The sequence below is a fragment of the Corapipo altera genome, unplaced genomic scaffold (genome assembly GCF_003945725.1).
Source record: "Corapipo altera isolate COAL_440 unplaced genomic scaffold, ASM394572v1 57, whole genome shotgun sequence".
NCBI lineage: Eukaryota > Metazoa > Chordata > Aves > Passeriformes > Pipridae > Corapipo > Corapipo altera.
The window spans coordinates 4372500-4398406 of record NW_020884905.1 but is presented as its reverse complement, the minus strand read 5'-3'; the positions used below and the strand labels follow the sequence as shown (position 1 = coordinate 4398406).

The following is a 25907-nucleotide window of genomic DNA, read 5'->3' as shown; positions in this document are numbered from 1 at the left end:
AAATGGCCGCCGCGCAGCCTCCCTCGTGACCCGGTTGGTCCAGGAGCCGCGCGCAGCGCTGTGAGCGGTCGTCCCGGGCCCCTGCTCACGTGACGCGCAGCCGGGCCAATCGGCGCGCGCCGTGGCCGTGCGTGCTACGCGCCGGGCCCGCCTCGCCGCGTTGTGGTGGAAGGCGCCATTGGAGCCGCCGGAGCCGCGGGAGCAGCGCTCGCCGCCACCGCCGCCGCCGCCATGGACTACGGGGAAGGTGAGGGCGCGCCCCTGCTGCAAGGGCAGGGCCTGGCCGCCGCCGCTGCTGCCGCTGCGGGGCCCGGCCGCGGCTCAAAATGGCAGCGGCCGCTTTGTTACGCGCAGGACGGAGCTCCCCTCACCCACCTCCTCGTCCTCCTCCGCGCCGCCACTGCCGGGCTGGGGGAAGCGGCGGCGGCGGCGGCCGGCGGCGGGAGGGCTGCGCGGGAGGAGGGCCCTCCCGGGGAGGGGCGCGGGCGGCGGGGGGCGCGGGCGGGGGCGGTGCCCCGCGGGGCGAGGCGCCCTGGGGCGCGGGGAGAGCGGGGGGTGAGGGGGCGGTGGCGGCGGGCGGGGGGGCGCGGGCAGAGCCGGGGGAGCTCGGGGCGAGCTCTGTGAGGGGGTCGTGTCAGGAGCCTGGAGATCCGACAGGAGAGAGAGCCGCCTCTTGTTGCGGCTCCCTGTCTCTCCCCTCCAGCTCTTGCTAAGCACTAAGTCATTCTCACTGACCCATCCTCTCCAGCTGAAGACAGAGATTGGAGATTCCCAGATACCCCCATGCATTGTGGTGTGAACATGCCCAGTGGGTCAGTCTCAGGTATGAGCTATAAATACGTCTAACCTGTAAAAAGAGTTGGGGCTGAACAGTCAGTGTTGACAAAAACGAAAAGCAAACGGGTTGTTAAAAGTGCATAACATGGTTTAAGTGCACATGTTGTTTTCTGGAGGAGTTATAACTGTCTGGGAGTGAGACTTGATTTTCATCTTGGGCATGTCAACATGAACTCCTGCACGTTCCAAATCAAAATTGTGAGATCAAAGAATGGGGATGGGGGTGGGGGGGGAAATACAGACTTTTCTTATGATGATGCCTTTTTTGCATAACTATTTTCTTACAAAGTACTGTATTTGATTCTTGCTACTGTTGAAAAGAAAGGCTATTCCCCTTCTTTTATACAAACACAGAAAAAGCCCCAGAACCTGTAACTACTTGAGTTTTCTTTATTTACTTTTTTTCATAAAGTTTACCCTAACTAACAGTTTGGGAAGGAATATAGGAAGCATATAAAGTAAATGTGAAACACCAAAAGCTAGCTCGTTTTTGCACTGTCAAAAGTACCAAACAGATAAAACAAAAAGGAATGTACGTATTTTTGTAAGATGATTAAGTTTGTGAGTTTAGTAAGACTCAAGAAATGATTTGACATCTCTTGCTAGCATGCAGTCAAGTACTAAAAGGATGTTAATATAAAAACTTTACTGTAAACTGTACCCAAGCTTCATTTACAGATGCCGGCAAATAAGCGCTTGCTGTTGGATCTCTTGATGCTCTTGCTGGCTGTTGGATGGAAATAACACATCGGATTACAGATGCATCTTTGATTGCAGTATAATCATTTTTGTGATACATTTCTTGAGTCTTAACATTTTTTTCCCCCAATGATATTATTTTGCATTTATCTTTCATTATAGTAAAATAAATAAATTAAATCGATGTCCCTGTTTTTTAATTTTCTATATTGATTCTTAATTGAATGTCATTCTGATTTTTAGTATAAAAAGTTATTATTAAGTGGCAGCTTAAATGTCTTATTGGAATATTCACTGTAACCGTTAATCAGAACCTGCTTTTCTGAGATCTAGTGACAGTAGTATTAAAGTGAATCCAGGCTCATCCTATGGAAAGTAACTAATCAAATGTGTGTTCTACAGTTAGCATGTTCCTTTTATGTACCTCTGTAATATGAGTTTTCATTATGATAATTAAGCTATTATTTGTATTTATTAAAAAAAATTAATTATGATGTATGTGGCTTGAGACTTTTACAATGACTGTTTATGCACTGTGTGTACATGAGCAAGGCATGCAAAAAGAGTCTTACCCCAGTTCTGCCCAGGGAGCTGAAGGCTGTTTTGTGGGGGTCCAGTAGATGGCAACATAGGATGGATGCTGGGAATTCTCATCTTTGTCCAGTTTTCATTTGAGCTTTTGGCAAGGTTCCTACTGTTGGAAACTTTTAGCCAGTGAGAAACACTTTTAGTTGGATGTCTGATGACTTCTGTAATTTCACCGTTGTCCCTCGCTGACGACTCTGAGACAGGGTTGACATGCTCTGCAGTATAAATTCTGTAAATATTATTAACAGAAATATTAACTATTCATGTTAATATTTTAGTTACTGCAACTACTGTCCTTCTAATCTGGAAGGGAAAATGGCCTAATGAGAAGGTTGTGATCCTAATGTAGTCATAGTGTTATGAAAATGTAATGTGCCTGGAAAAAATACTGCTTCCTATTGCACAGTGGATCCTTAAGGTTGTTGCAGTCATTGTGGATTATGAATTTAAAATATAGTGAAATTTAGGTTTTTAAATTTACTATTTATTGCTGAAAGATCTTTCTCCTTTCTCATTTTCCTAGCCTTTTCATATACTTCACATGGAGAACACTGTTGAAAATGATATCTTCTCTTTTTACTTTAAATATGATTTGAATTTTCTCTGATCTTAACCTTTTTTTTAAATAGGGTCGTTGTGCCAAGAGATTCTGAGTGTTATCTAGTATGTCTTTAACTTCTTAGTTCTTTTCATAAAGACATTTTGATTTTTCTTTATTGGCTATTGAGATTTATTTCGCAGCTATTTTAAATGATTTCTCCACCAGATATGGCTTCTTTTTTTTTTTAATTAATCTGAAGGAATACTTCTACATTAACATCTTAATTTGTAAATTAAACTTGTCTTTTAGTGTCCCATTCTTTTTTTTTTAGAGGTAATATTTTTTTCACCTTTGACATAACTCTTCTCTCTTGTCTATATCAGTAGACTTTTAAGTATGATATAGAAATTAAAAACTAGATAGTTCTTCTTGCAAGTTCTTTTTCTGTACTTCAGTTCAACACTTCATTCATGTGCACTGTATTTATGCAAGAGGCTGCAGATACCAAAACCCAATTTAGTCCTTTAATAAATTCTTTGTTTAAGATACTTTGACAGTGCCTTCATCAGTTCAGAGATTCACTCTATTTTTAAACTTTAGAAGCAAATACGGACCACTGTTTTTTCATATTTTTTTATTCATAGATACACAGATATAATACTTCTTCAACAATTTCTTTGATAAACAGTTACTATTTAAAATAAAATTAACTTTTTTCTTTAGTGCTTAAACACGTGTTCTCTTAGCATGTGAAGAAATTTCACATTTAGTCTGAATAATTTGCATGGACAGGGAACTTTTGCATATCTCTACTGCTGGTGACTGATTATTATTTAGTTACTATATTAAAAAATTAAAGTCCTTTTAATTTTGGTTCATCTAAGTGAATATTTACTGTCATCTTGTATGTTTTCTCCCTTTTTAGGGTAAAACCTATCTGGAGAACAGACTTTTCAGAGTAAAGAAAAGTTTAATACCTGAAGAAATACTGTGCTTGTTAATTTGAATGCAGTATCTTTGTCAGGCTCTGGACATGAAGTATAAAATCTAGAAATCTTTGGTGAAGTTTGCAGCTGACAGGGTGGCTGAACCAGGAGGCCTCTGGTTGGAATGATAGGTTAGCTGCTCAGCAGTGTGGAATAGTGCATGAAATAGTCGGAAGGAGATCACAAGTTCACCCTCATTACATCAGATCAAAGATGTGTCTGTCCCACCTCACCAATATCCCGTATGTCACTGTGTTTGGGGGTGTGGAACAAGTGGCACAAGTACTCCTTTAGGATGTTTATATGCCTTCACTGGTTTGCAGCTTGGCGACTTTCTGAGCCAGAGACATAGTGTTTGTGTTTGACATACTTTGAATTTCTTGTCAGTTGATTTATCCAATTTCTGTCTTAAATCTATATAAATTTTTAGTAACTTCATGTTACTCAGTTCCGGTACTTGTATATCTGTTTTGTGAAAAAGGATCTAATTAACTCTTTAGCTTGTTACTTGTAAGTTTCATTTGCTACCTCCAGTTTCTTATAGTTAATCATTCAAGTGATTATTTCTCTTCACATGTTTGTACTTTTGTATCCCTGTTAACCATTTTCAAATATGAATGTATTATAATGTAGGTAAATGCAGTGCACTGAGTCTGGAAAGGATGAGAAAGTTGTTCACTGTTAGGGAGGAGGTGGTGATGTCCTAAAGGCAGTGATTTGAGGATTTAGGGACTGGCATAGCTCTACAGCAAGACTGCTGCTGTTATATAACATGGACTGTGAATGAGTAAGGAGAGTGTTGAGCTAATGTGGATGTCAGAAGTGATTGTAGAATGGATTTAAGTATTTGCTTTGATGCTAAACATTTTAGACTAAAAATTTATTTCAAAACTATGCTTCGAACCATTTTTTGGAAGAGTTCTTTGCCTGTGAATGTTTTTGTGTTTTTCCAATACAGAACTTCTGACATATGGACAACACTGGTCCCTGCTTACTACACTGTAGTAGAATTGCATTGCGATGGGAGGGATCTTGGCAGAATGTTGTGTTCTTCCTTGTTGGATGATTAGATTCACCTCTGCAACTCAGCCCCACTGGTTTTGTGCCCTCTTAGGGCCTGCTGATAATAGGGAGCAGGTGAAGCTGAGATAAATTATTGGGTGCTTTCAGGTCAGGTATATCAGTTTTGAGAATGTCAGTTATTAGTTATACTGTATTAAAAATACTAACATCCTGAATCTGAGATTGACCATGGGATCATCTAACCTTAATTTCTGGGAATCTGAGTTTGTTTTGTTGACTACCTTCCTCTTTTTGCTGGCCTGCATCTTTATGTATATGGTCTTGAGGGTATTGTACTGGATTAGGTGGCAGATCATTCAGTCAAGCCAGAGAGGAACACCTGTTGCTTTTATTAGAAGCCTCAGCCGTTTCTTTTTGCAGTTCAAGTTGATGATGTGTTGTGCTACATGATTAGTATTTTGAAAAGCTTTTTTTGTGCTTTGATTTTTGAATCTTTATTGTACGTTCAGCATATAAAAAGGTGCAATGTGACTTCCATGTTTAAAGTTGTTTTTTTTCCAGAAGTATCATCTTTTAATTTTTTATAAAGTACCTATGATCATTAGAATAAAAAAAAAAATCAACAGGAGGTCTTTATTTGTTGGAGTCTTTATTCAGGTATGCTAATAATATCTGTGTAAAAGTAATACACTCACCTCAATACCACCTCAATACTACCATGCAGAATTTTTGTTGATAGACATGAGAAAGTAAGTTAGAGTGACATGGTGCTAATAAAAAACAGGTACAAATGGGATATAGTTTATATAGGTATTTTCAGCACTACAGTTACTTTCATGAAATGATATGCACACAGAATTACTGTGTTTCTTTCAATATGACAATTTCTTATGTCTTCAAGTGAGCTAATTGTCCTGGAAAAGTCAGTGGTTTACATGTGGAGAAATGTATAAAATACTCTCTCTTGTCAGAGTAAATTTATTTTTGTCTATTCTGTGTTCATTCCATTTTCCTTCTCTGTGTTGCTTTTTGTGTGAGTCTTGACTTGCCAGGTTTTCTTTGTATTATCCAAAAGTTAGTGTTGATTGGTACTGGGAAACAGTTTTGACCTCTAGAATGCTAGTGAAGCGCAAATTGTGTATGTTCCAGAAGGACAGTGGATCATACTTATGCAGATTTGTGACACTGTTTTAGTGCTTTGAATTTATGAGTTTTACTTTTACATAGGACTTCCAGTGCTGAGAAATAAGTTGGGACAAAATAAATTTGTTTGACTGTAACCTATATACAGAGTCTGTACTGCAGCAAGACAGCTTGTAACCTTGACCCAAGGTCTCTGTCAGTGTGAGTGAAGGTTTTCTATGGCCTTGGATAGAGAAAACAGATGCCTGTGACTTGTGTGTATTATTAAAGGGTCATAAGCGGTCTTAATTCTCCACAAACTTCTGTCATATTCTACATCAGGTGTCTCCATTTAATTCTCTTAATTTAACTTGTGTTGATTCCAGCTGATGGAACAATAATCCTGAGTTACTCGCTACTGGGGGAAAAAATACGAACTTGATTCCAATTGTGGCGTGCTGAGATAATGGCAAAGACACATGGCTTCTCTAAGCACAGTGTCAAAATTGTTTTGCAATTGGCAATTTTGTATTTTGTTTGTAAGCACCATGGCAAAGAGTAAACCTTTTACTTAAGAATTTAAACTAGATTACTTAATAAGACTTCTCACTTGCTTTCTTTATAAACATTTTTCTGCTCTTTTTTTAGACATGGACCGTGATTATGGGCATGGAGGCTATGGTGGCCCACGATCCATGGACTCTTACCTTAACCAATCCTATGGGATGGAGAGTCATGGAGGTGGAGGCGGAGGAGGTGGTGGTGGTGGTAACAGGTAAAATAATCCTTCAGTTGTCCCAAGAATTGATCAAATCCAATTTAGGTTAAAATCATTCTGTCTTCTAACTTAAGTGTTCCTGAGGCATGTTGTTACGATTTTGTATGAACGCTTCCGTTCTGAGTCTTCATGTCTGATAAATACTGGCAAATACTAGACTGTAAGAGCTGGATTCTGGTAATAATCAGCATTTTTGTGGAAAAGTTTGACAGTGAAACAATGCGTCTTTGAATGAAAATAGCAAAAGTTCTGTTTTTCAATAATGACTAGCAACTTGTAGCTGATTGGCCTGACATACCATATTTGACATAGCAGACTAGACCTGACTGGTTTAGTGCCTTAGACTGAATCTATCAACATTCCGTTTTCAAGGAACATTTAGGGTATGTGTTCGTTGGTTTGAATGCGGACTGCTCAAATGATCTTGGTATTGAATCTGAAAGTCATGTCCAGATTATTTCATTGGCAGGTACTGATTACACTCGAAACTGTGTGCATGTTCTGGGCTGCTTTTTAAGATGGATTGGTCTAAAACTAAAAATTCTGATGCAGTGGTCTTAAAGCTGTGTATTTCATGCTAGGATTCTATTACTGTTGCTCTTTCAGATAAAAACAGTAGGGAGCAGCTGATTTGATTTAGGTCTTAATATTGTATTCAAAGAAACATGCTTTTCAGAGTAGTGATCCTATCTTGGAGGGGATAGAATGAAAAGAAAACTTAGATAATACGATGGTTTTCTTGTGAGCGCCCTTGAATTTTTATCTGGCTGTAGCCAGACTACTGTATGATTCTTGTCTGTAGTCACTGTGGTGCCTCTGGAAAAGGACAGTACTAAAACAGGGAGGCTGGAGAAGTATTGTGGTTTGCTTCTTGGTTCTGTTAAACATTTTAGTTAAGTATAATTTGTTCAATAATGAACGTTGAGGCTGACTGAAAATTCTGAGCAGATTCAGGAATGAGTTGTACCTACCATATAGTAATCTGCATATGATTGAGGTCCAATGACTACTTGAACACCAAAATGTCTCTTACCATGTTATGTTACTATTGTGCATGGTCATCTTCTAGTGTCATTTTCTGTGTAGTTTTGGGTCTTCTGAGACTAACATATTTTAAAATTAAGGCATTCAGTTTACTATAGATACAGTTAATAAGTTGAGTCTCTCTTAGTTTACATTGTATCAGTCAAGGGATTGTCTTTCCCAGAGCCTTGTGAATCACCCTGTTATAACCCAGCAGGGACACTAATGTGTTTCCCTTCCAAGTGGTTACAAATATTGATGATTTGGAGCCTGACACTGCTCCCACCCCAGGCATAACTAAAGATTTCAGCTCCTTGTTACTTTACTCTAAAATTCCAAGGACTGTTTGTGTCCACTGTGCATGCACTGGCTAGACTTTGAAAATCCTGAGTTGCTAGACTTAATGGTCTGCAAGTGAAATCTGGATATACTGAGGACCGTGAACTCTTTTGACTGGGAGACTGAATTTTACAGGGAAGAAAATTTCCAAAACCTGCAAATGTGAATGGAAGAGCACGTGTATTTTTCCTTTAAAATGAGAACTGTGGGGTACTTAAGACTCACAACTGTACCACTAAAAAAACAAAAGATTTTTTTTTTTCTCAGTTCAGAACTTAGCCGCCTTTTAACTGCTGTTTAACTGTTAGACTGTGAGGGTATGATTTTGAAGAAAGGGGAGTTTGACTAGCCTATGAATGTCTGCAGGTGATTATTTTCGTGAGACTAGGGCTGGGCTCTAATAATGTTTTAGTAAATACATGTTGCTGAAAATTTTAAGTAAACAAAGTTCAGATATACTGAACTTTAGAATTGTTTGTAGCAAAAATGACTCAGATAGCTTTCTGTCTGGTCATAGTGTGAATTGCCCAGCCCTAATCAAGATTAAACAATAACACGACTGTACGGACCAGTATAGTAATAAATTGATTTTAGTTGATAAATGTCAACTGATAACTTGTCTTTTGTAATGTGTAACATTAGTAAGCTTACTTTTTTTTCTCCTCACTGTGCAACTTTTCCAGGTTTGGACCTTATGAGTCTTACGACTCCGGGTCTTCTCTGGGTGGGCGAGATCTGTACAGATCTGGCTATGGTTATAATGAACCCGAACAAAGCCGCTTCGGAGGTAGTTATGGTGGTCGATTTGACAACTCCTACCGGAATAGCCTTGACTCTTTCGGAGGTAGAAACCAGGGCGGGTCTAGCTGGGAAGCACCTTACTCCCGTTCAAAATTGAGGCCTGGGTTTATGGAGGACAGAGGAAGAGAGAGTTACTCTTCCTACAGCAGTTTTTCTTCACCCCATATGAAGCCTGCACCTGTAGGCTCTCGGGGGAGAGGAACGCCTGCTTATCCTGAAAGTGGATTTGGAAGCAGAAACTATGATGCTTTTGGAGGACCATCAACAGGCAGAGGCCGAGGCCGAGGAGTAAGTACAGAATCTTTTCAGATTCTTTTCACTAGACACTCTTTTAAACCCTTTCAAGACCACTGCTTTAAAATGAATGCACTGTTCAGTACAGTGTGGGGGTTTTGTCCAAGCAAACTATCATGGTTGACAATGTTGTTTATCCCTTTGAAGCTGTCTTCAAGTAGAACCCAGTCCCTCTTTCTAGAAGACTAGTTGATAAGGTTTGTTAAATCTCTCCTTTTGCTTGAAAGGTGAAGATAAAAGTAGTAGGTTTGGTCTAAAAGGGATTAAAAGGACTTTCATTTTTCCTTGTAAACACTAGCATCTCTGATGCTGGTGGGGAAATTCTCGAATATTGTAAAAGTTGAATTCAAAGTCTTTTGAAGTTTTGAGTAGGTTAAAGGTGCAATGTATAAGCAAAAAATAAAACCCAGGTTGTGAATGCTAGGGTAGTTTTTGTTTTCTGTAAAGGCCAAAGTTTAGCTAATACTTTAGTGTGTTGAATACATGTCTTATTAAACATCAAGTCTTCTTTTAATCTTAACTCTTACTCTGACTTGTATATTGGAAGGGTGATGGGGAGAAAATGGCAAAGGTGAGTGGTTAGCAGTTACAGTGATTCTTTCTCAAAATTAAAGCATGGTTAAAGGGACATCATCAATTTGAAATCAGGTCCTTTCACAGAATTGAAATCAGTCTCCACATAGTGTGCCTAGTCCTATTACTTGTATTAATTAGATTTGAAGATTTATGTTATAACTCCTTTTCAGTGGATTCCGTTCCAGTGTAGGATGTAAAAACTGTGTCCAAGGAACAGCATGATTAACTGTATGCAAAACAGTGGATCGCAGTTTGAAGAAGTAATGCTTGATGTTAAGTGAGTTGGGGGGAAAAAACACAACAGAAGAGAATAAAAAAACTTACCAACCTGACAGAAGTACTAACTTAAGTTGGTGGTGTCCCTTTGTCTTGGTTTTGTAATACCAGTTCTGGCTGTTTTTTAAAGTATGAAGAGTTCAGTGAACACTTTCCTCCCTGTGCCTGTAGGTATAACTTATCTTTTAAAATTTCTAAGCGTGCTATATTTCTTTGGGAAGTGATTCTTTAATTTTAAACCATACAACTTATTGTAGTTTGAAGCTTAGAGGAAGATTGGTTTTTTACTGGGTCTTTTAAATGCCTATTTGCGTGGTGGTTTTGTTCCAGAAAGTCTACTTTGCAGCATCCTTGAGTATTGTAGTTGCCATATTCAAATTTTAGCTCAGATTTGCACATGGCTGTTAGGTAGCATGCAGCATGGTATGAGAAATAGATTCTAATCTTTGTTTCTCTACTTGTGACGCTGAAAGTGTTATGTTCTTAAGCCTCAGTTCCATCCTTTCAGAATTCATTTAGATCTGAAAGCTTTGTGCAGTTACAACTGAGTTCTTTTTTACTTTGCTTTTGAAATTTATCCTTTTAGTCTTCTATGTAATAAAGGAAAATGTAAGGGCTAAACTACTTACCATATGTAAAATGCATTGCACCTTTAATAGGTAGATTGTCTGTTTAAAAAAAAACCCGAACTTGAAATGATCCAAGTGCGTACTTCATGTCAAATTGATGTGTCCAGTGTAAATGTACATGCTAGGTAGTTTATAGCTATCTCAACTAAATGAGTTAACATGGTGATCTTGTGCATGGACTTCTGATAAAGAAAAGTGCTGGCTTTGGTACATTCTATCTGTCATTTAAAATTTACTTTAAAAAAGTCATACTTTTCACAAGTATTTTTAAGTTATTTTTAATGTTCTTTTGACAGTGTAATATTAATTATCTTCTCATGGAAATACAAATATTTCTGCTTATCCAAGTCACCCATCCAGTCAGTGGGCTTTCTTCTGTCCTTTATTAATCAAATAATTGAGTTAAGAAGTATGTTAGCACTTTTTAAAATTTCCCTCTTCAGATTACTCATTTATTCCATGTCTTCAGAGAGGTAACTTTCATATACAAGTGTCCACAAATGAGTGTACGTAATTTTAGAAATAGTAGAAAGGTTTAGTCTTTCAGCTGAATTTTCATTCCCATTGGTGCCATGTTTTTGTATCACTCTCTCCAGGCCCAACTTAAAAATTTTGTTTTTATTGAATTCAGTGGAAAGATAAGTAAAAGAAAGAACGATCTTCTTTCAGTTAATCTCTTTTCCACACTGTACAACTTTCTTTACTCAGTTTTCAAATAACTGATATATCATTTGGCATAAGATGCAGAGCAAAGAAGCTTTTTTTCCTTTTTAGTGTTGAAAACTGAGTCGTTTAGCTCTGGTTTTTTTCCAGAGGGAGATGTCTTTCATCATCTAGAGAATCTGAAGAGAGTAACCAAGATAGTAGGCTGAGATATGAACTTTGAAAGATATGTTCATTGCCTGGACAATGGTTCTGAATAAGCAGAAACGCAGTTTATACAGACATATTCGTTCTACTGGACAAACACCCACAAAGCCATTGCACAACAGAACATCAGACCAGGAGCTTAAGTTTCTCCTGCATTTTGCTGTAGAACGCAGATTTTATTTACATTCACAGTTGTGTTGTACCAAGTAGTTGTTTTATTTATATTGATTTCATATACTAATACCTTCCTCTTCATTTTGCAAATTTTCAGCATATGGCAGACTTTGGAGGAATGCACAGACCTGGGATTGTCGTTGACTATCATAACAAACCCAGTCCTGCAGCAGTTGCTGCAAGAGGAATAAAAAGAAAAATGATACCACAGCCGTATAACAAACCTGGTGGGACTTTCATCAAGAAACCCAAAATGACAAAACCTATTTTGAAGCTGAGTCAGAAAAAATCGCCTAGTAAGTAATAAGTGCCAAAATTCTTAAATTTAGATTACTGTATTTATTCATTAGAAATGACTTAGCTTTAATATTCAGAAAGAGGGCTGTATGTGCTGTTTTGTAATTCTTTATTTTCCACCTTTAAAGTAGTCCACAACAGATTCTGTGAATACACTCATCTAACTTTTCTACTGCAACAGTAATTTGCTGAATGACATTGAATATTTTGATGGGTTCAGATATGTACTGTTGAAGACTGTCTCATTGAGACTTCATAATGATACTTCCTGGAGGCAAATTTTCACCACTGAAAATAATTTCAGGTCTCTGAAATTTCAGGTTGTCTTAAGTGACAATGCCTGACAGATATTAAAATGTGCTCTTGCATGAGCCTGGGCGCCACTGTCCAGATTCTTTGGATATTAAAAGTAGTGCATCAGCTGCAATAAAGACGTAAGGCGTGGGTCAAGAGGAGGGGGAAAGGGAAGCAAACTGAGAAAACACTGAACATTGTTATAGAATAATTTATGAAAGGCAGAAAGAGTTTGCTCCCACTTGCAAATGAAATGCTGTAATGACAAGAAGAACTCTTAAATGTGATAGACAAACTGTAAATATAAATTTCAAATTGTATTAGTGATGCTTGGTTTCTTCCATAAAGATGCCCTACAACTCTAGTAACTTTGATATTGCAGGCAGAGTTGGAGAAAAAAGTCACTAATGAGGTTTGAATAAATTACTTGCTTTGAGGGAATGTAAACTTGAGTATTAAATATTATGATCCGTACGTACAGCAGTCAGATTTTAGTTTTTTGTGCTTGTAATTTCCTAGTAATTTGGATCTACAGTGTTTTATATAGCTTGGTTTCAAATCACATCTGAAAATAGCTTAACGTTACTGTAGCTCACAGCTGGCAAGGTAAATGCACAGACTTGGCAGAAACTTTCATGTCTAAATTTTATTTTTGGTTTTGTAGTTCTTGATATATTACTGTTTATTTAAAAACTGTTCCCTTAACTGTAACGTCAAGAATACTGTACAGATTTCAGGCACTGGGTGTATAGAACACATTTCTCTGCCTTTTTTATAGGTAATGTTATTGGTGGTCTTATTAGTTTTGTTATGATTAAATGTAGAATATGCATCTGAGTTCTTCCAGTACTTTTGTACATTCTCTTTTCTAAGATGTGTTCAGACAGAACGCTTCTAGTTTATTATCTGATCCCCTTCACTGATTTCCACAATCCAAGGACCAATATACTACATAATATTGAGGTTACTTTAAGAAGTAGAACAGATAGCACCTGCTAGAATGCAGGCTCCGAGATTAGGGGCAAGAAACTGTTGAGTGGTTTAACACAATTTCTGAAACTTGAACTGAAAGATGCCCTAAGCCGTATCATGTAGTTGAAAACTAAAAAGTAGGTGGCAACTAACAGAAGATATGATGCAATTGGTATACAATGTATGTATGAAAATATATCTCAAAATTATATTGTCCTTTCAGTCTTGATTTTCTTTTTTGGAGTTAAATATAGGTGACTGCTTCTAAGTGTTTAATTTATATTTCTAAGGATAATTGATTTTATGTTTAGTCGTATTATTAAACTATGATAAATTGTAAATGTAGACCATCCTACCTGCATAACAAGGATTATGGTTTTTTTTCCTAAATATCTTATTGTCTTAAAATGCATTAACAGTGACAGAGCTTTTGAATTCTTTCTCATTTTGTGTTAATAGACATGAAGACGTCTTTCCAGGATTCTACTATAGAGGTAAAGATTCTCGGAATTGAAAAATGTTTGTGAACCTTTGAGAACTTTGCATAGTATGCCTTAAGGCAAATAATTGCTAAGCTAGAGTTATGAAGTTGAACATTAAATTATATAAGCTTTTCTAAACACATTTTTTTTCTTCACTTTGTCTAAAATTGTCTTATTTTGATGCCAGTCTGAAAGCCTTACTGATTTTGAGTGACAAGATACAGCTAGTGCAGATAGCCTGGAAAATAAATTTTAAAGTGCATTTTTAGGCCCTCCCTATTCTCATAATGCACAGAGAAGCTCTCATGTGAATGCTTCTCACGTTGCCACAGGTAGACAGCTTGAACTCATACACTTATGATCTCCTGGGTGGGTTGAGAAATTAAATACAAAGGAGATTGCTAGACAGAAGTGAGGAGGAATGGATAAGCCATAAGACATATCAAGGAGAGAGGGTAAATAAAAGAAGAACCAGTGTTAAAAGTTGTTCTCTGACAGGGTACAAAGGTTAGTCTCCACTACAGTTGCAGCACTGTGTAAGAATGTGTTAGAAAGCTAAACATGTGTATGTGTGTGTATACAGATATATATCTCCTGGTTTCATGTTGAAATACTGGAATGGTGTTTTCCTTCTTTTTGAGTGGAGGTATTAACACGTTTTCAACTAAGTAGAAGTCTGGATTGGAAGTCAGAATATTTATGTAGAAGACGATTTTGACTGTGAAACTAATTCACTAAGGCTATAAGGCATTAAGGAGTAATGCAGAGCTAGAAGTTTTTGTTCACCGAGTCCAAGAAGATACTCAATTCACTTTCTTTTGTAGTCATGTTTCATAGAAATAGCAAGTAACAGATTATTGAAAATTAGGTAATTTATGCTGCCTTTCTGGATTTAGAGTGACATTGTTTTAGGGGGTGTTTTTGTTTTGGTTTTCCTCATTTATGGATTTAACTTTATTAGGAAATTGAAGTTGATACAAGTGGTGCAGTTGTTATATATGAAGACTTTACAAGGGATGCTTATGATCTTGGATATCAGACTTTTGGAGGTAAGTCAGTTTACTTTGTCAGGTAAGGTATTGTAGGTGTAGTATTTGTAAGTCTTTGAGTGAATAGATATAGTAAGCCTGTATGTATGATCTCTAATAGTTATTCAGTAGCATGACTATGTTTGTTTGTTTGTTTTTCAAGCATTTATAAATTTAGGCTATGGAAAAGATGATTGTTTCTATCATCCATCCATCACTTGGTTTTTCTCATGCTTACTGTTTATGATCTCTGATCATCTCTGTATGTTGTTGTTTGACTAGTTTTAATTTTTGTGAAACTAATGTAAATGGTCTTAACTACCATTCTGTTGCTTGAATGTTGTTAATCCCACTGGTTCCTCACCCATATCCTATTATTTATCCCACTAGCTGATCAACCTCACCCTTAAACCCTAGGTGAGTCACTTTTATAAAAGTGGATTCAGTTAACTCAGAGAGCTGCTGTTAAGAATGTGGGATCTGTTTCATGTACAGTCTTAATGAAACAGGTTTATTACTAGTTTACATAAAATCAGTTAAAGTGTAAATTAACTGTGGTAATTTCAGACACATACATAAAGAAATCCAGTGTTAAGGCTGAAACTCTTTTTAGTCTCCTTTTCCTTGTGTGTGCTGTCCTGTTGCATATGCAGTCGAATCTGGTAGTAAGGAGTGCTGGAAATTTGCGGCCAGGTGACGAGTGTTTCTTTTCTTGAAGTAATAGTAAATATTTTTTAGTTTATTTTTAAATTGTGCAGGTTTTCTTTCTTTTTAAAAGTTTGCATAAGCACACTGACGGAAAGTGGGAATCTTAGTTTATATGTAGATTCAGACTTCCATTCCCCAGCTTCTAACAGGACAGGCCCTTGAATTTTGAAGTTTGAGGGAGAAGATAGAGGCCATTTCACTCCACAGAATGTCATACCAGATGATTTTTACAGCAGTAAAACAAGGGACCATTTGCACATTTCCAGGGTTGGTGGTAGGGCACGAAGTGAAATTTAAATCCTGAGAGCAGTATGGGAATTGCCTCTGTGAGTAGGTGGTTGTTTGTTGTTTTCAATTTGAATTTTTAATTTTATGGATGGAGTTTATGTCCTCTCTGGATCACAGTACATTTTGAAACTCTTCACTACAGAATGAAAAACCTTGGGATAATCAGGAGTGAAGTGTAAGCTGTTAGTCAGTGAAAATGTTTTCAGTACACAGTGACACTTGTAGAGCCACAGTGTGTTTTGCAAGTCTTGGTGTTTTCTGCATTATGCTGCTGTATGTTCCTTTCCGTTGCTGGTTGGATGGAGGTAGATTTCCTGGAGGCTGACCTCTGTTCTAAGGTTGAACTGCAAAAGAGAGCAAAGTGTTCCTCTTTTTCTTGCTCTAAACCTACTCACCGAATAATACTCTGTTTCCATTTGTCTGTGGAGTTTTAAAGCAGACATAGGAAAGGCAAACATAAGTGCTCTTATGCAGAAAGTCAGTGTCCTTGGAAGTCTTTAATGTTGCAAAACTAATTTCTATTCATTTATTTGTTCGCACTTACGTGCCAGGTGGTAATTTAATTAGGTTCTCTGAAGGTTTGGTTGGGTTTTTTGTTGTGTGGTGAGTCTGTCTGTCCTTGTCCATCCCACCCTGCCTCATTAACTGATTTGTTTCTTTAGCTGAAAATCTTTGGAATGTTTTTCTGTGAAATAAGTGAAGTCTAGTGGGGAAAAATAATAAAGTTGTTGGAGTTCATTTTCGGTACCATATGTTGGAGATACACTGTCTTTTCTCCTTTATGAAAACTTTTGGTTTTGGAAACTACCTTCTCAGCAGAAGAGTCTGTTACATAGTTTCTTTTTATGTAAGGGGATTGTAGCAATGGTTCTCTCAAAACATGGGAGAGTTTTAAACAGTGTGTTTCTCCCTGGGTTCCAGCAGTCACCCTTTCCTAGTCACTTGAAGAGACCTCTAATAATTAGGAAACCCTAACAACAAGGAAGGATTTGTTCTAACTCTGAATTTCCTTGCTTTTATGACTGTAACCTAGAATGTAAACCCTTAGCTATTAAGTGGACATTGCTGAAAGCAAATGTTTAACTTAGTTGTCTTTAGAGGAGGAAAACACAGCAAAACTTTAAGGACATTTAAGCGAGCCATTGAACCATGTCAGTATATAGTCTTTCTCTGCATTTTGAGGTGTTTGTGGAGGAGACAGGGTAGACAGGTACTTTTACTGTTGTTGTTCATTTGGTTTGGGTTTGTTTATTAATCTTTGTATTGCATGTTAAGATGGCAAAGGAGGAGAAGTTAAAAGTGAGGAAGAAGAAAAGCGGCGAATCGAGGCCAGAAGAGAGAAGCAAAGGCGTAGAAGGGAAAAAAACAGTGAAAAATATGGTGATGGATACAGGTTTGTGCTGTAACTTCTGTGTCGTGTGCAGTCTTTTACTTCTCCTTTATGCATCATATTCTTTCCTGAAAGCCCTTTTGGACTGATTTAGGAAAATAAAATGAAACAAAGAAACAAGGAAAAAAACCTCCCACCTCCTTCCACCCCCTAGCTTCCCCCACTCCCCAACAAAACCAAAAATCTAACCCAAATAAGGAAAAAAACCCTCCTCAAGCCAAAACCTGGCACCCAAATTCATTTCATGGGACCACTGTTGTATCAGAAAATGCACAATTTACTCACTCCTTCTCCCTCAGAAGTGCACACTTGAGAAGTAGCTTAGAATGGTATTCCTTTTGAAGTATATGTTCATACTGACTTAAGAAGCTGTCAGAAGTTGACTTTATTCTGGTTTTATATGTGTGTATATATATATATATATGGTCAACTGTTTGGTACAAAAATAAGTACGCAGTTTTGTAACTTTTCTTAATTTTGCCTCAGCCCAGTGGGCTGCACTGTACAAAATGTTCCATATCAGTGCTGTATATATCATAACATTACTGTCTTTTCCTCATTGTACTGAGGAGGTTTTATTTTGTTATAAAGATTATATAGGTTTTGTATGGAAAATGAGCTTTAAATGAATTCTTCTGACTACTTGTAATTAGGAAACCATGACCTGGCTGGACTATGATTCTTTGCCTTTGAGAAGTATTACAAAAGGTGACATGAACTAGAGAACTGTGGTAGACAGACTCACAGAATAATGTGGCTTTTAAATGCCTGGCTTCTGATTTCAGCAGTTTGTATCTTCTGCATAGATAATTAATTGCTCTGGCGCTGACCTGATTTATATTTGATTCTTGTAGCACTTATCCTTTATAATGGAAAAATACAAGCTTTTTTCTTTTCTTTTTCACTGAAAAAAGTGTCAAGTCCACATAGTCTTGATGAGTTTTACTTTTAATAGTAATATTTAATGTATTTCTCTTAATAGAATGGCATTTACTTGCTCATTTTGCAAGTTTCGAACGTTTGAAGAAAAAGAAATTGAGGCACATCTGGAGAGTGCAGCTCACCAGGAGACATTGGATCATATCCAGAAGCAAACCAAATTTGACAAAGTAGTGATGGAATTTCTTCATGTAAGACAACTGTTTTTGATCTATATAATACTTCTGTATGAGAATATAGTTACAATTTACCATGTATTTCCAAAATATGCTTAACTTATTGTTGTTACTCCTTTTGCAGATGACTTGTCGCAGCACATATTACTAAAAGTTGAAGCAAATTCAGAGTCCATAAAATACTGTTACTTTTACAGTAAAAAGTGAAAGTAGTGCCTTAAGAAGTGACAGAGCTCTTCTGAATTCCTATTGGAATATAGACAGTTGTAGATCAGATGTCTTACAGTTTCTTCTTGTGATCCTCTGCAGGAGTGTATGGTGAATAAATTCAAGAAGACAGCTATGCGTAAGCAACAGACAAGTAACCAAACTGAAAATACTCAGGCTGCTGAAAAAGATATAATGGAAGGTGAGCGATGTGCTTTATGTGAAGTGAAAATGCATACTGTGGGGCTCTCCTTGTCTTTTTATCCTTTCATTCGTCTTCAGATTTAATAAAATGGATTAAAATAGTCAGTTTTCCCACCTTTTCTGTACCTGGTTGGGATACCTTTCTTCATTTCTGACACAATGTGGAATGTAAGCACAGCAGGAGATAGCAAACCTTATTTATGTTTGCTATCCAGGTAGCCTTGTCAGAAGGTGTGATAACATTGTGTTAGGTACTTGACAAACATAATTATGTGGGCTTTGCCACAGTCTTACTCAGTATAACGCAAGAGGAGTCGCAACAGGTGGATGCAGGTAGATCGAAAGAGTGTAATAAAGCAGTAAGGTGATAATGGTCAAATATGATGGCAAGGGTTTGGATAATGTAAATAGGAGAGTTGCTGTGGTTTTGAGGGACAGTGACGAAAGTTTGAGCACGTTCTTGGCTACTCGAGATGCATCTCAACCTGAATATTTTTCCCATTGGCTACTGTACAGGCAGTTTTCTACAGCATTTCGTGTGTACCCACCTTGCTGTGCCATATTCTCCCACTCTGTTCTTTTCTTGAGGGATTTGAAAATATGTGCTAGAGCCAGAGGAGACATCTTTTGAGTACTGTTATTTTAAGCAATAACTTTATTTGAATGCTACTTAATTTGAATTTAAATACTAAAGGCTATTTTAAAATGAATATAGCCAGCATCTTAACAATCTCACAAATTCTGTTTGTGTACTTTCCTTGAGTACTGGAGGGCCTGTTTGCCTTTGTGAAGAGAATGTTTTATTAGCACACTAATATGTAAAAGTGCAAGAGGAATTGGGTTCATGTGCTTCTTCCTGATGGTGAAGGGAGACAAGGAAATAAATTAGTTGTTCTTATAAGAGGTAAAGTAAATGCAACTGCTTTGGTCAAGCTTTGTTTGTTATATCAAAATGTGTATTGTACGTTGCCTGGATCTCATGTATAGTCTGTGGAGAAGTGGAGTTGGAGAATTTGAGTGAAAAACTTCCTCCTTCAATATTGCCCTTAGGGAGCCCCTGTGGTTCAGTTTCACATGTTTAACAACTGAGAGCTCTAATTTTTGAGTATAAAATAAATAATGCGCTTTTCCACTTGCCTAGAGTAACACATTTTGTGTTAATGATCTGTTGCATCTTCTTTGGCAGGGGTTACTGCTGATGACCATATGATGAAAGTTGAGACTGTTCACTGCAGTGCTTGCAGTGTGTATGTTCCTGCATTGCACAGTTCTGTTCAGCAACACTTAAAATCTCCTGATCACATAAAAGGAAAACAAGTAAGATATGACATTATTAAGAACAAAAGGGCTAGCATAATCTAATAGTAGGTGAAAAATGTTTGGTTCTTGGTACAAGTAATTTCTAAGTTCTCACTGATGTGATTTATCCTCTTGAAAACTGGAATGTCCTTATTTCACTTTGTAAGCATGAGATCTCATGAAGTAGCCAGTGCTTAGGCACCCTCAGTTAATGAAATGTTGGTGTGCTTAAGAACTGACAGTAGCAAGTCATGGAAAAGTTACTGGGAATGACTTTTTTATTTTATGGGAATTTGTTTTACTGAGCTTAACTGTTGGAAAAATTATTCAAATTGCAAAACATAATACATGTGTTTCTAGCAAGATGACAAACATGGTGCCTCTTTTTTTCTTGTCTGTTATCTTTTTAATTTGAAGAAAAGCGAGACCAGGTTAGAACTAGCAGTAGTGTGGTATTTGTCACTGTTGTAATTTATAATTATATACTTTTAAGACTGGTAGAAGTGTTGAAAGAGAAGCATGAGCATCATAGTAAGCAAGATTGCCAAAGTAATGTTTTGTTTATATATGAACTTCTGTGATTGTGGAGTATCATAGAACGTGTTGGGTTGGAAGGGACCCTGCAAATGAGCAGGGTCATCTTCAATAATATGCTAGGCTGTGATGGAAAAGCCTGTGTGTTGTCTGTAGATGAGAACAGATAACTCTGGTTGCAGTTCATTATTTATCAAGATGTGAGAATATATTTTGGTCAAGCTAAAGCAACAAACTATAAACACCACTAAACTTAATTGAACTTATTATGTAATTTGGACTTAAGTGCTAAGAACAAACAGATCATGCTGCAATATGTTCATTATTTTACTTATAGAAACTGACCGTGAATTCAAATTTATGTGACAATTGTAAGAGGTATGTGATAGTTATTCATTGTAAAATTTGTTTCCTAGGCCTACAGAGAACAAATAAAAAGGGAGAGTGTTCTCACTGCCACCAGTATATTGAATAATCCTATAGTCAAGGCACGGTATGAACTGTATGTGAAGGTAAGATGCAAATGGAAAGAAAGTAATTGGTAATGTTTACTACGCCACCATTTTCTCCATGTTGATGGAGTTTAACCTCTGTGCTCTCTCTGTTAGGTAGCTCACAGATTGATTATACTTTTAATGTACTCTGCTGGTCTAAAATCATTGTCTTGGATAAATTTATTTGCAGCAAAAATTACCACCTTCAGATTTACCAGCTTTTGGTTGTTATTTACCCCTTATTTGTATTTTAATTTTTAATTAGATGCTCCTAGAAAGGAAAGTCAACCTTTAGGAAAGCATCAACAGTGTCTTTATTCATAATGCTAACTGTAGAGCACAAACTACTTTACAATTGAGTCCATCTTTACATTTAGAAGCAAGAGTTCCATCATGTGGCTTTGTACTGAAGTATAACACGCATACGACTCAGCTACTTTTTATTCTATAGAATTTCTAGGGTTGATGGCAGCATACAAAAAGGAAAGCTTACAACAGTAGTTGATGAGATCAGAGAATTCAAAAGGCATGGCAGCTTGTGTTGCAGATACGTGGCCTTAGAAACAGGTAAATTCATTTTAGCAAAATACAGGGTTTTTTCTACTGGGCCACTTTGCTAAATGACTCTTTCTGTAATACTATTGTTAGCTGTTTCTGGTATTATTTTTAATTGATTTATGATTTTACCTGTGCCAAACAATAGACTCTTTAAGACAAAGCAATACTTTCTTGAGTAAATATGGCAAGGTATGAACCAGTGCCCAAGTTAATTGTGATTTAAAATGTCAGATTAGCCGTGTGCTGCAAAATGCTGTAGGGATGAGCATGTGAATCAGTTTCAGACGACTGTTCTGTATCTGTTAAGAGAAGGTTGTAAATGTCCAAATACCAGAGCCTGGAATATCTGTCTGTATTTCCAGCCACCTCTTCTGGTGTTCCTTGTGCCTGGCATGTGTTGTCCCATACAGCCCCCTAGTGGGAGACTGGTAAAAGGGAGAATGGAAATTTGCCATTCATCGAGTCGACAGGGGGCAATCAAAATTACCTAAACAGAATTTTTCACAGGAAACCACAACGGGGCAAGGTGGGTCTCAAATACTAGTTGTGGTAAAGAGTTGGATGACTACTAGTCTCAGCAGGGTGTAGTTCTAGCAGGAAGTACTAGTCTCAACAGAAAATGAGCTTTTCCTAATTCAACTGTATTTGGGATATGTACCTCTTCCAGGGCACACATTAAAAGAACAAACTTCCCAATATGCACAGAGAAACCAAGCTGTGTAATAAGAAAGGAAAAAATCTTTTTTCTGCTTATGTTAAAATGTATCGATAGGGATACATAAACCTCAGGAGTTGCTGACCTGAAATTTTGTTCTACTTTTGTCAAAGGCATTTGTCATACTAATGACCCGCTTTTGCCACTTGGTACAAAACTAGGCAGCTTTGCGGGACTTCCCTGCTCTGAATTTTCTCCCTCCGCACTGCATATGCAGGGTAGACAACACTTTGCAAGAGAATGTTGAGTTTGGGGATTTTCGTTTGTTTTTGTTTGAGTTTTGGCCTTTTTTGGTTGGAGGGTGGGGAGAAGTGTTTCCCCATACAGTCTGCCCTACATCTTAAAACAAGCTGTTTTCAGCGGTTAACAAGGATAATTAGGATCTTCCCCTCGATGGCAGTAACTTTTTCCTTAGCTTGAGAACTCGAAAAGTGCATTTTTCTCTAAAAAAACAGTTGGAGAAAGCAACTTTGTCGTTGTTGTTACTACTGTGTAGAGATCTGTTCAGCCAGAAGTAGTGTGCTAAATCCAGTTCTGCTAGGCTAGCCAGCAGCAACGTACAGTCTCTGCAGGAGGGAAGTGTAACAGTTCTCTGTAGCTTGTCCCCAATAGACAGGGACAGTCAGAAGTTGTCTGCAGGAGTGTGGAAGTAGTCCTTTCAGAAGTGCATTCTTTAGATACAATTTGTCATTATGCCTAGCCTAGACATAAGAGGATTTAAATCTTTCCTTTTGTATCAGGCTTCCAGTATCCTTGTGAATCATTTACAGAGAAAGGCCACCTTCTTCCTTTTTTGAGGAAACAATGCTCTCTGTTAGGACATATGAAACTCTTAATACACCTTTTTTCTCTCTGTAAGGTCTCCCGGTGAGCATGTATTTGAAGCTAACTAGGTGAAGTATTCTTAACCCAGTAATTTAGCTTTTGTCCAAAAAGGAAGGTAGATGAATGCAATTCTGGAGAGTTACACTGATCCTAATTGAATTAAGGTTTGGATCATCAGTCTTTTTGTTTCATAATGCTTTCCATAGATGTTGGAATTAAATTAATTTGGGCACTTGCTTTGCTGTATGTTTTTTTTTCATGAAACAACGTCCTGAGCTAGTATTTTTGGTATTTCAGTGTTGGGCACTGTTACCTGAAGTAGTGAAATACCCCTTGGTGTTCCATAGCCTGATGGTGCTTGTCAGTAGTAGTGGATCATCTAAAAATGGTGTGAGCTTTACCTGAGGGTTTGGTTTGTTGTTTTTTCGTAGGGCTCAGGTAAATTCTGATATCTGATACAGCTTTCTATGTGCTTGACCATTATGTATGAGAATCTAATCTCAAAAAAGCCAAACTTAGTATCTTGAAGTTTAAATGCTACCTTATTCTTGAAGTTTAAATGTTACCATTTATATGTGGAAGCTATGTCTCTGTTTATGCTATGAGTTGATTGGGCTCAGCAGACATTACTATCTGAATACTCTAGGCTGACCATTACAAAGTGTGTGCATAGAATTATCCAGGGACTTGGAATAACATGGTCTCAAAGAATTCTGCTTTCATTGGGTTAAATCTGAATTTGAATCTGAATTTAGGATTTGTCTTGATTTTTAGAATAACACTGAAGCCAAGCTTTTGTTTAGTGGCATTTGCTGAATATTTTTATAGTTTTTTTTAATTTTTCAGTGGCCACCTGAAAGATTCTGCCTTAAAAATGTAACTGAAGTGAAAAAAAAAAAAAGGACAAGGGACCTAGCTCCCAATTTTCTTTTGTGTCTTCTAAATGATACTCTTAAAATCCTAGTCTTGGTGCAATTAGTGGTTGCTGTCGTATGTTAAGATCAGACTTGCTCTGTCATGTTTGAATATGAAAGGAACTTTAGCCAAGAAACTCCTAGTGCTTTTTATTGTTATTCTTCATTGTTTATCGATTTTTCATGTTCTTAAACATCTGAAACAAGTGAAAGCTGAGGTATATCTTGTACTGAATGAAATTAAGAAAATAATCTAGAATACCAGTGTATTTGAGGTACTGAGAAAACTATTTGATAATCTTTGTAGATCAACAATGGAATAAAGTTCAGGCTACTCAATGTAATTATTTCTAGGTTTCATTTACTGAAGAGTTTGTCTTTTTTGATAGAGCGAATAGAGACTGTACATCAGGCAAAGCAGAACAAAACTCTTCAGTTCCAATTTGGTTGTAATCAGGGAGAAGAAGGTAGCAGCTGTAGTTCTTAGTAAAAGCATTTTGAAACTTAACCATGTAATTTTAATTTCTGAAAGTGGAAGTTAAACTGAAGTTTGTGTGTGGCATGCTTTGGCTTTTTCTCAATGCCATTTCTACTTGCATTAAAAGATTTTATTGGGATCCCAGTTTCCTTTGTACCTAAAAATGTGGTATTGCTAATTTTAAATCAAGCCTCTTGATTTTCTTGCTAAAAGCCCCAACTATTAAAAACCTGTATAAAATACTGTAGCATTTCTTAGTGGCTGCCCCTTTCATTCACTGAAAAAGAGTATTTTATTTTGTGCTTGAAATAAATATCAAAGTGTTTGTTTTCAACCTTCTGCTTCAGGGTGAAAATCCTTTTGAAATTAATGATCAGGCTCAAGAGCAGCAGACAGAGGAAGAGGACAAAGCTGATGAGCCAGCTGAGGGTGAGGAAGAGGAGGAAGAAGAGGAGGAAGAAACTGAAGAACAAACTGACTTCACTTTAGACCACACTGAAGATAACTAAGTGCAAGAAAATAAAAATACATTGGGGGGACAAGCCAGCTTTTTATTTCTACTCTAAAGTGGCTGAGACTTTTTAATAGTCTCAAATGAAGTTGAAGATTCCCCACCATTTGCATGCATTCCATTCCATGGAGAACTTGTTTATATAATTCCTCTGTGTTTCTGATTTTGTTTAAAATGAAATTAAGACTATTTTAGTTGAGCTTTTTATAGAAAACTGACTATTAAAGCTGATCAGAACATTGTGTTGTATATTTTTTTAAGCATCCTATTTTTTTGGTGTGTGTATTGAAAGTTGGATATAATAATAATTTTTGGTCTAATCAGTTGAAAAGAAAGGTGGGTCTCTGGGGTAAATACATTAAAAGCTTTATCGTGTAAGCTTATAATATTTACCTCTTAGTACAGAATGAGTAACTTCAAAAATTGTGCTGTTGAGTGTGGCTGTTTGGGGAACTGCATTGCACTCTGTATAATAGAGTATGTGTTTATAATGCCTTGTAGCTTTTTGTGATAAGATGTACCAGTTTGTAGCAATAAAACACTTAAGAAATGTTACTGTTTAAAGTGTCTGTAGTTAAGTATTTCAAGAATTTCCCTTTACTGACTACTAAATTGGTTTCCAATTAGATCTTGATTGATATTGTCATTGAAATTATTTAAAATTTGTAGTTGCATCTCAGTGACTTGTGTTACTTATTGCTAATTTTTGATGTATTCAGTCTCCACCTAAAGAGAGATAAGGACTTGAGCCTTCATAGCATATCTTGGGGAAGTGTGTTTTCTGTATATTTACATGTGGTGTACTCTTGTCTATCTTAGAAATTACTTTTAAGTACACCTGTGTTTTTTCTGCAATTCCTGCTAGTCTAGCTTTTGACTAATGAGAACTGAAATGTCTGATTTAACGGTTTTTAAGTGCAGCAAAGTAACTTGCATTATTTTTCCCTAGATGTGGTAATGTAACAGAAGTAACTGTACAATCGCTGGTGGTCTTTATGGGGATTGTTTTTTAAAAATCTGATCATACGTATAATGTTG

General features: G+C 37.1%; 1 protein-coding gene across 2 annotated transcripts; it reads left to right on the top strand.

Annotated features, from left to right (window-relative positions):
• The first annotated feature begins 134 nt into the window (after positions 1-134).
• ZNF326 (zinc finger protein 326) lies at positions 135-25429 on the top strand. Of its 2 annotated transcripts, XM_027651838.1 has the most exons (13): positions 135-247; positions 749-823; positions 6445-6571; positions 8620-9025; positions 11654-11852; positions 13579-13613; positions 14563-14650; positions 16901-17018; positions 17998-18145; positions 18440-18539; positions 19728-19858; positions 20791-20886; positions 24706-25429. In XM_027651838.1, exons 1-13 carry the CDS (start codon positions 232-234, stop codon positions 24865-24867), a joined length of 1701 nt encoding a protein of 566 aa, XP_027507639.1. In that variant the 5' UTR covers positions 135-231; the 3' UTR covers positions 24868-25429. The 2 variants fall into 2 exon arrangements, with proteins under 2 accessions (XP_027507639.1, XP_027507640.1); XM_027651839.1 differs by lacking the exon at positions 749-823 and having other exon boundaries at positions 138-247.
• Positions 25430-25907: the final 478 nt, after the last annotated feature.

Excerpts from the sequence above, each read along its gene's own strand:
- ZNF326 (XM_027651838.1), top strand. Across the intron at positions 11,853-13,578 it reads GAGTCAGAAAAAATCGCCTA|ACATGAAGACGTCTTTCCAG; the intron begins GTAAGTAATAAG and ends TTGTGTTAATAG. Across the intron at positions 20,887-24,705 it reads GGTATGAACTGTATGTGAAG|GGTGAAAATCCTTTTGAAAT; the intron begins GTAAGATGCAAA and ends CTTCTGCTTCAG.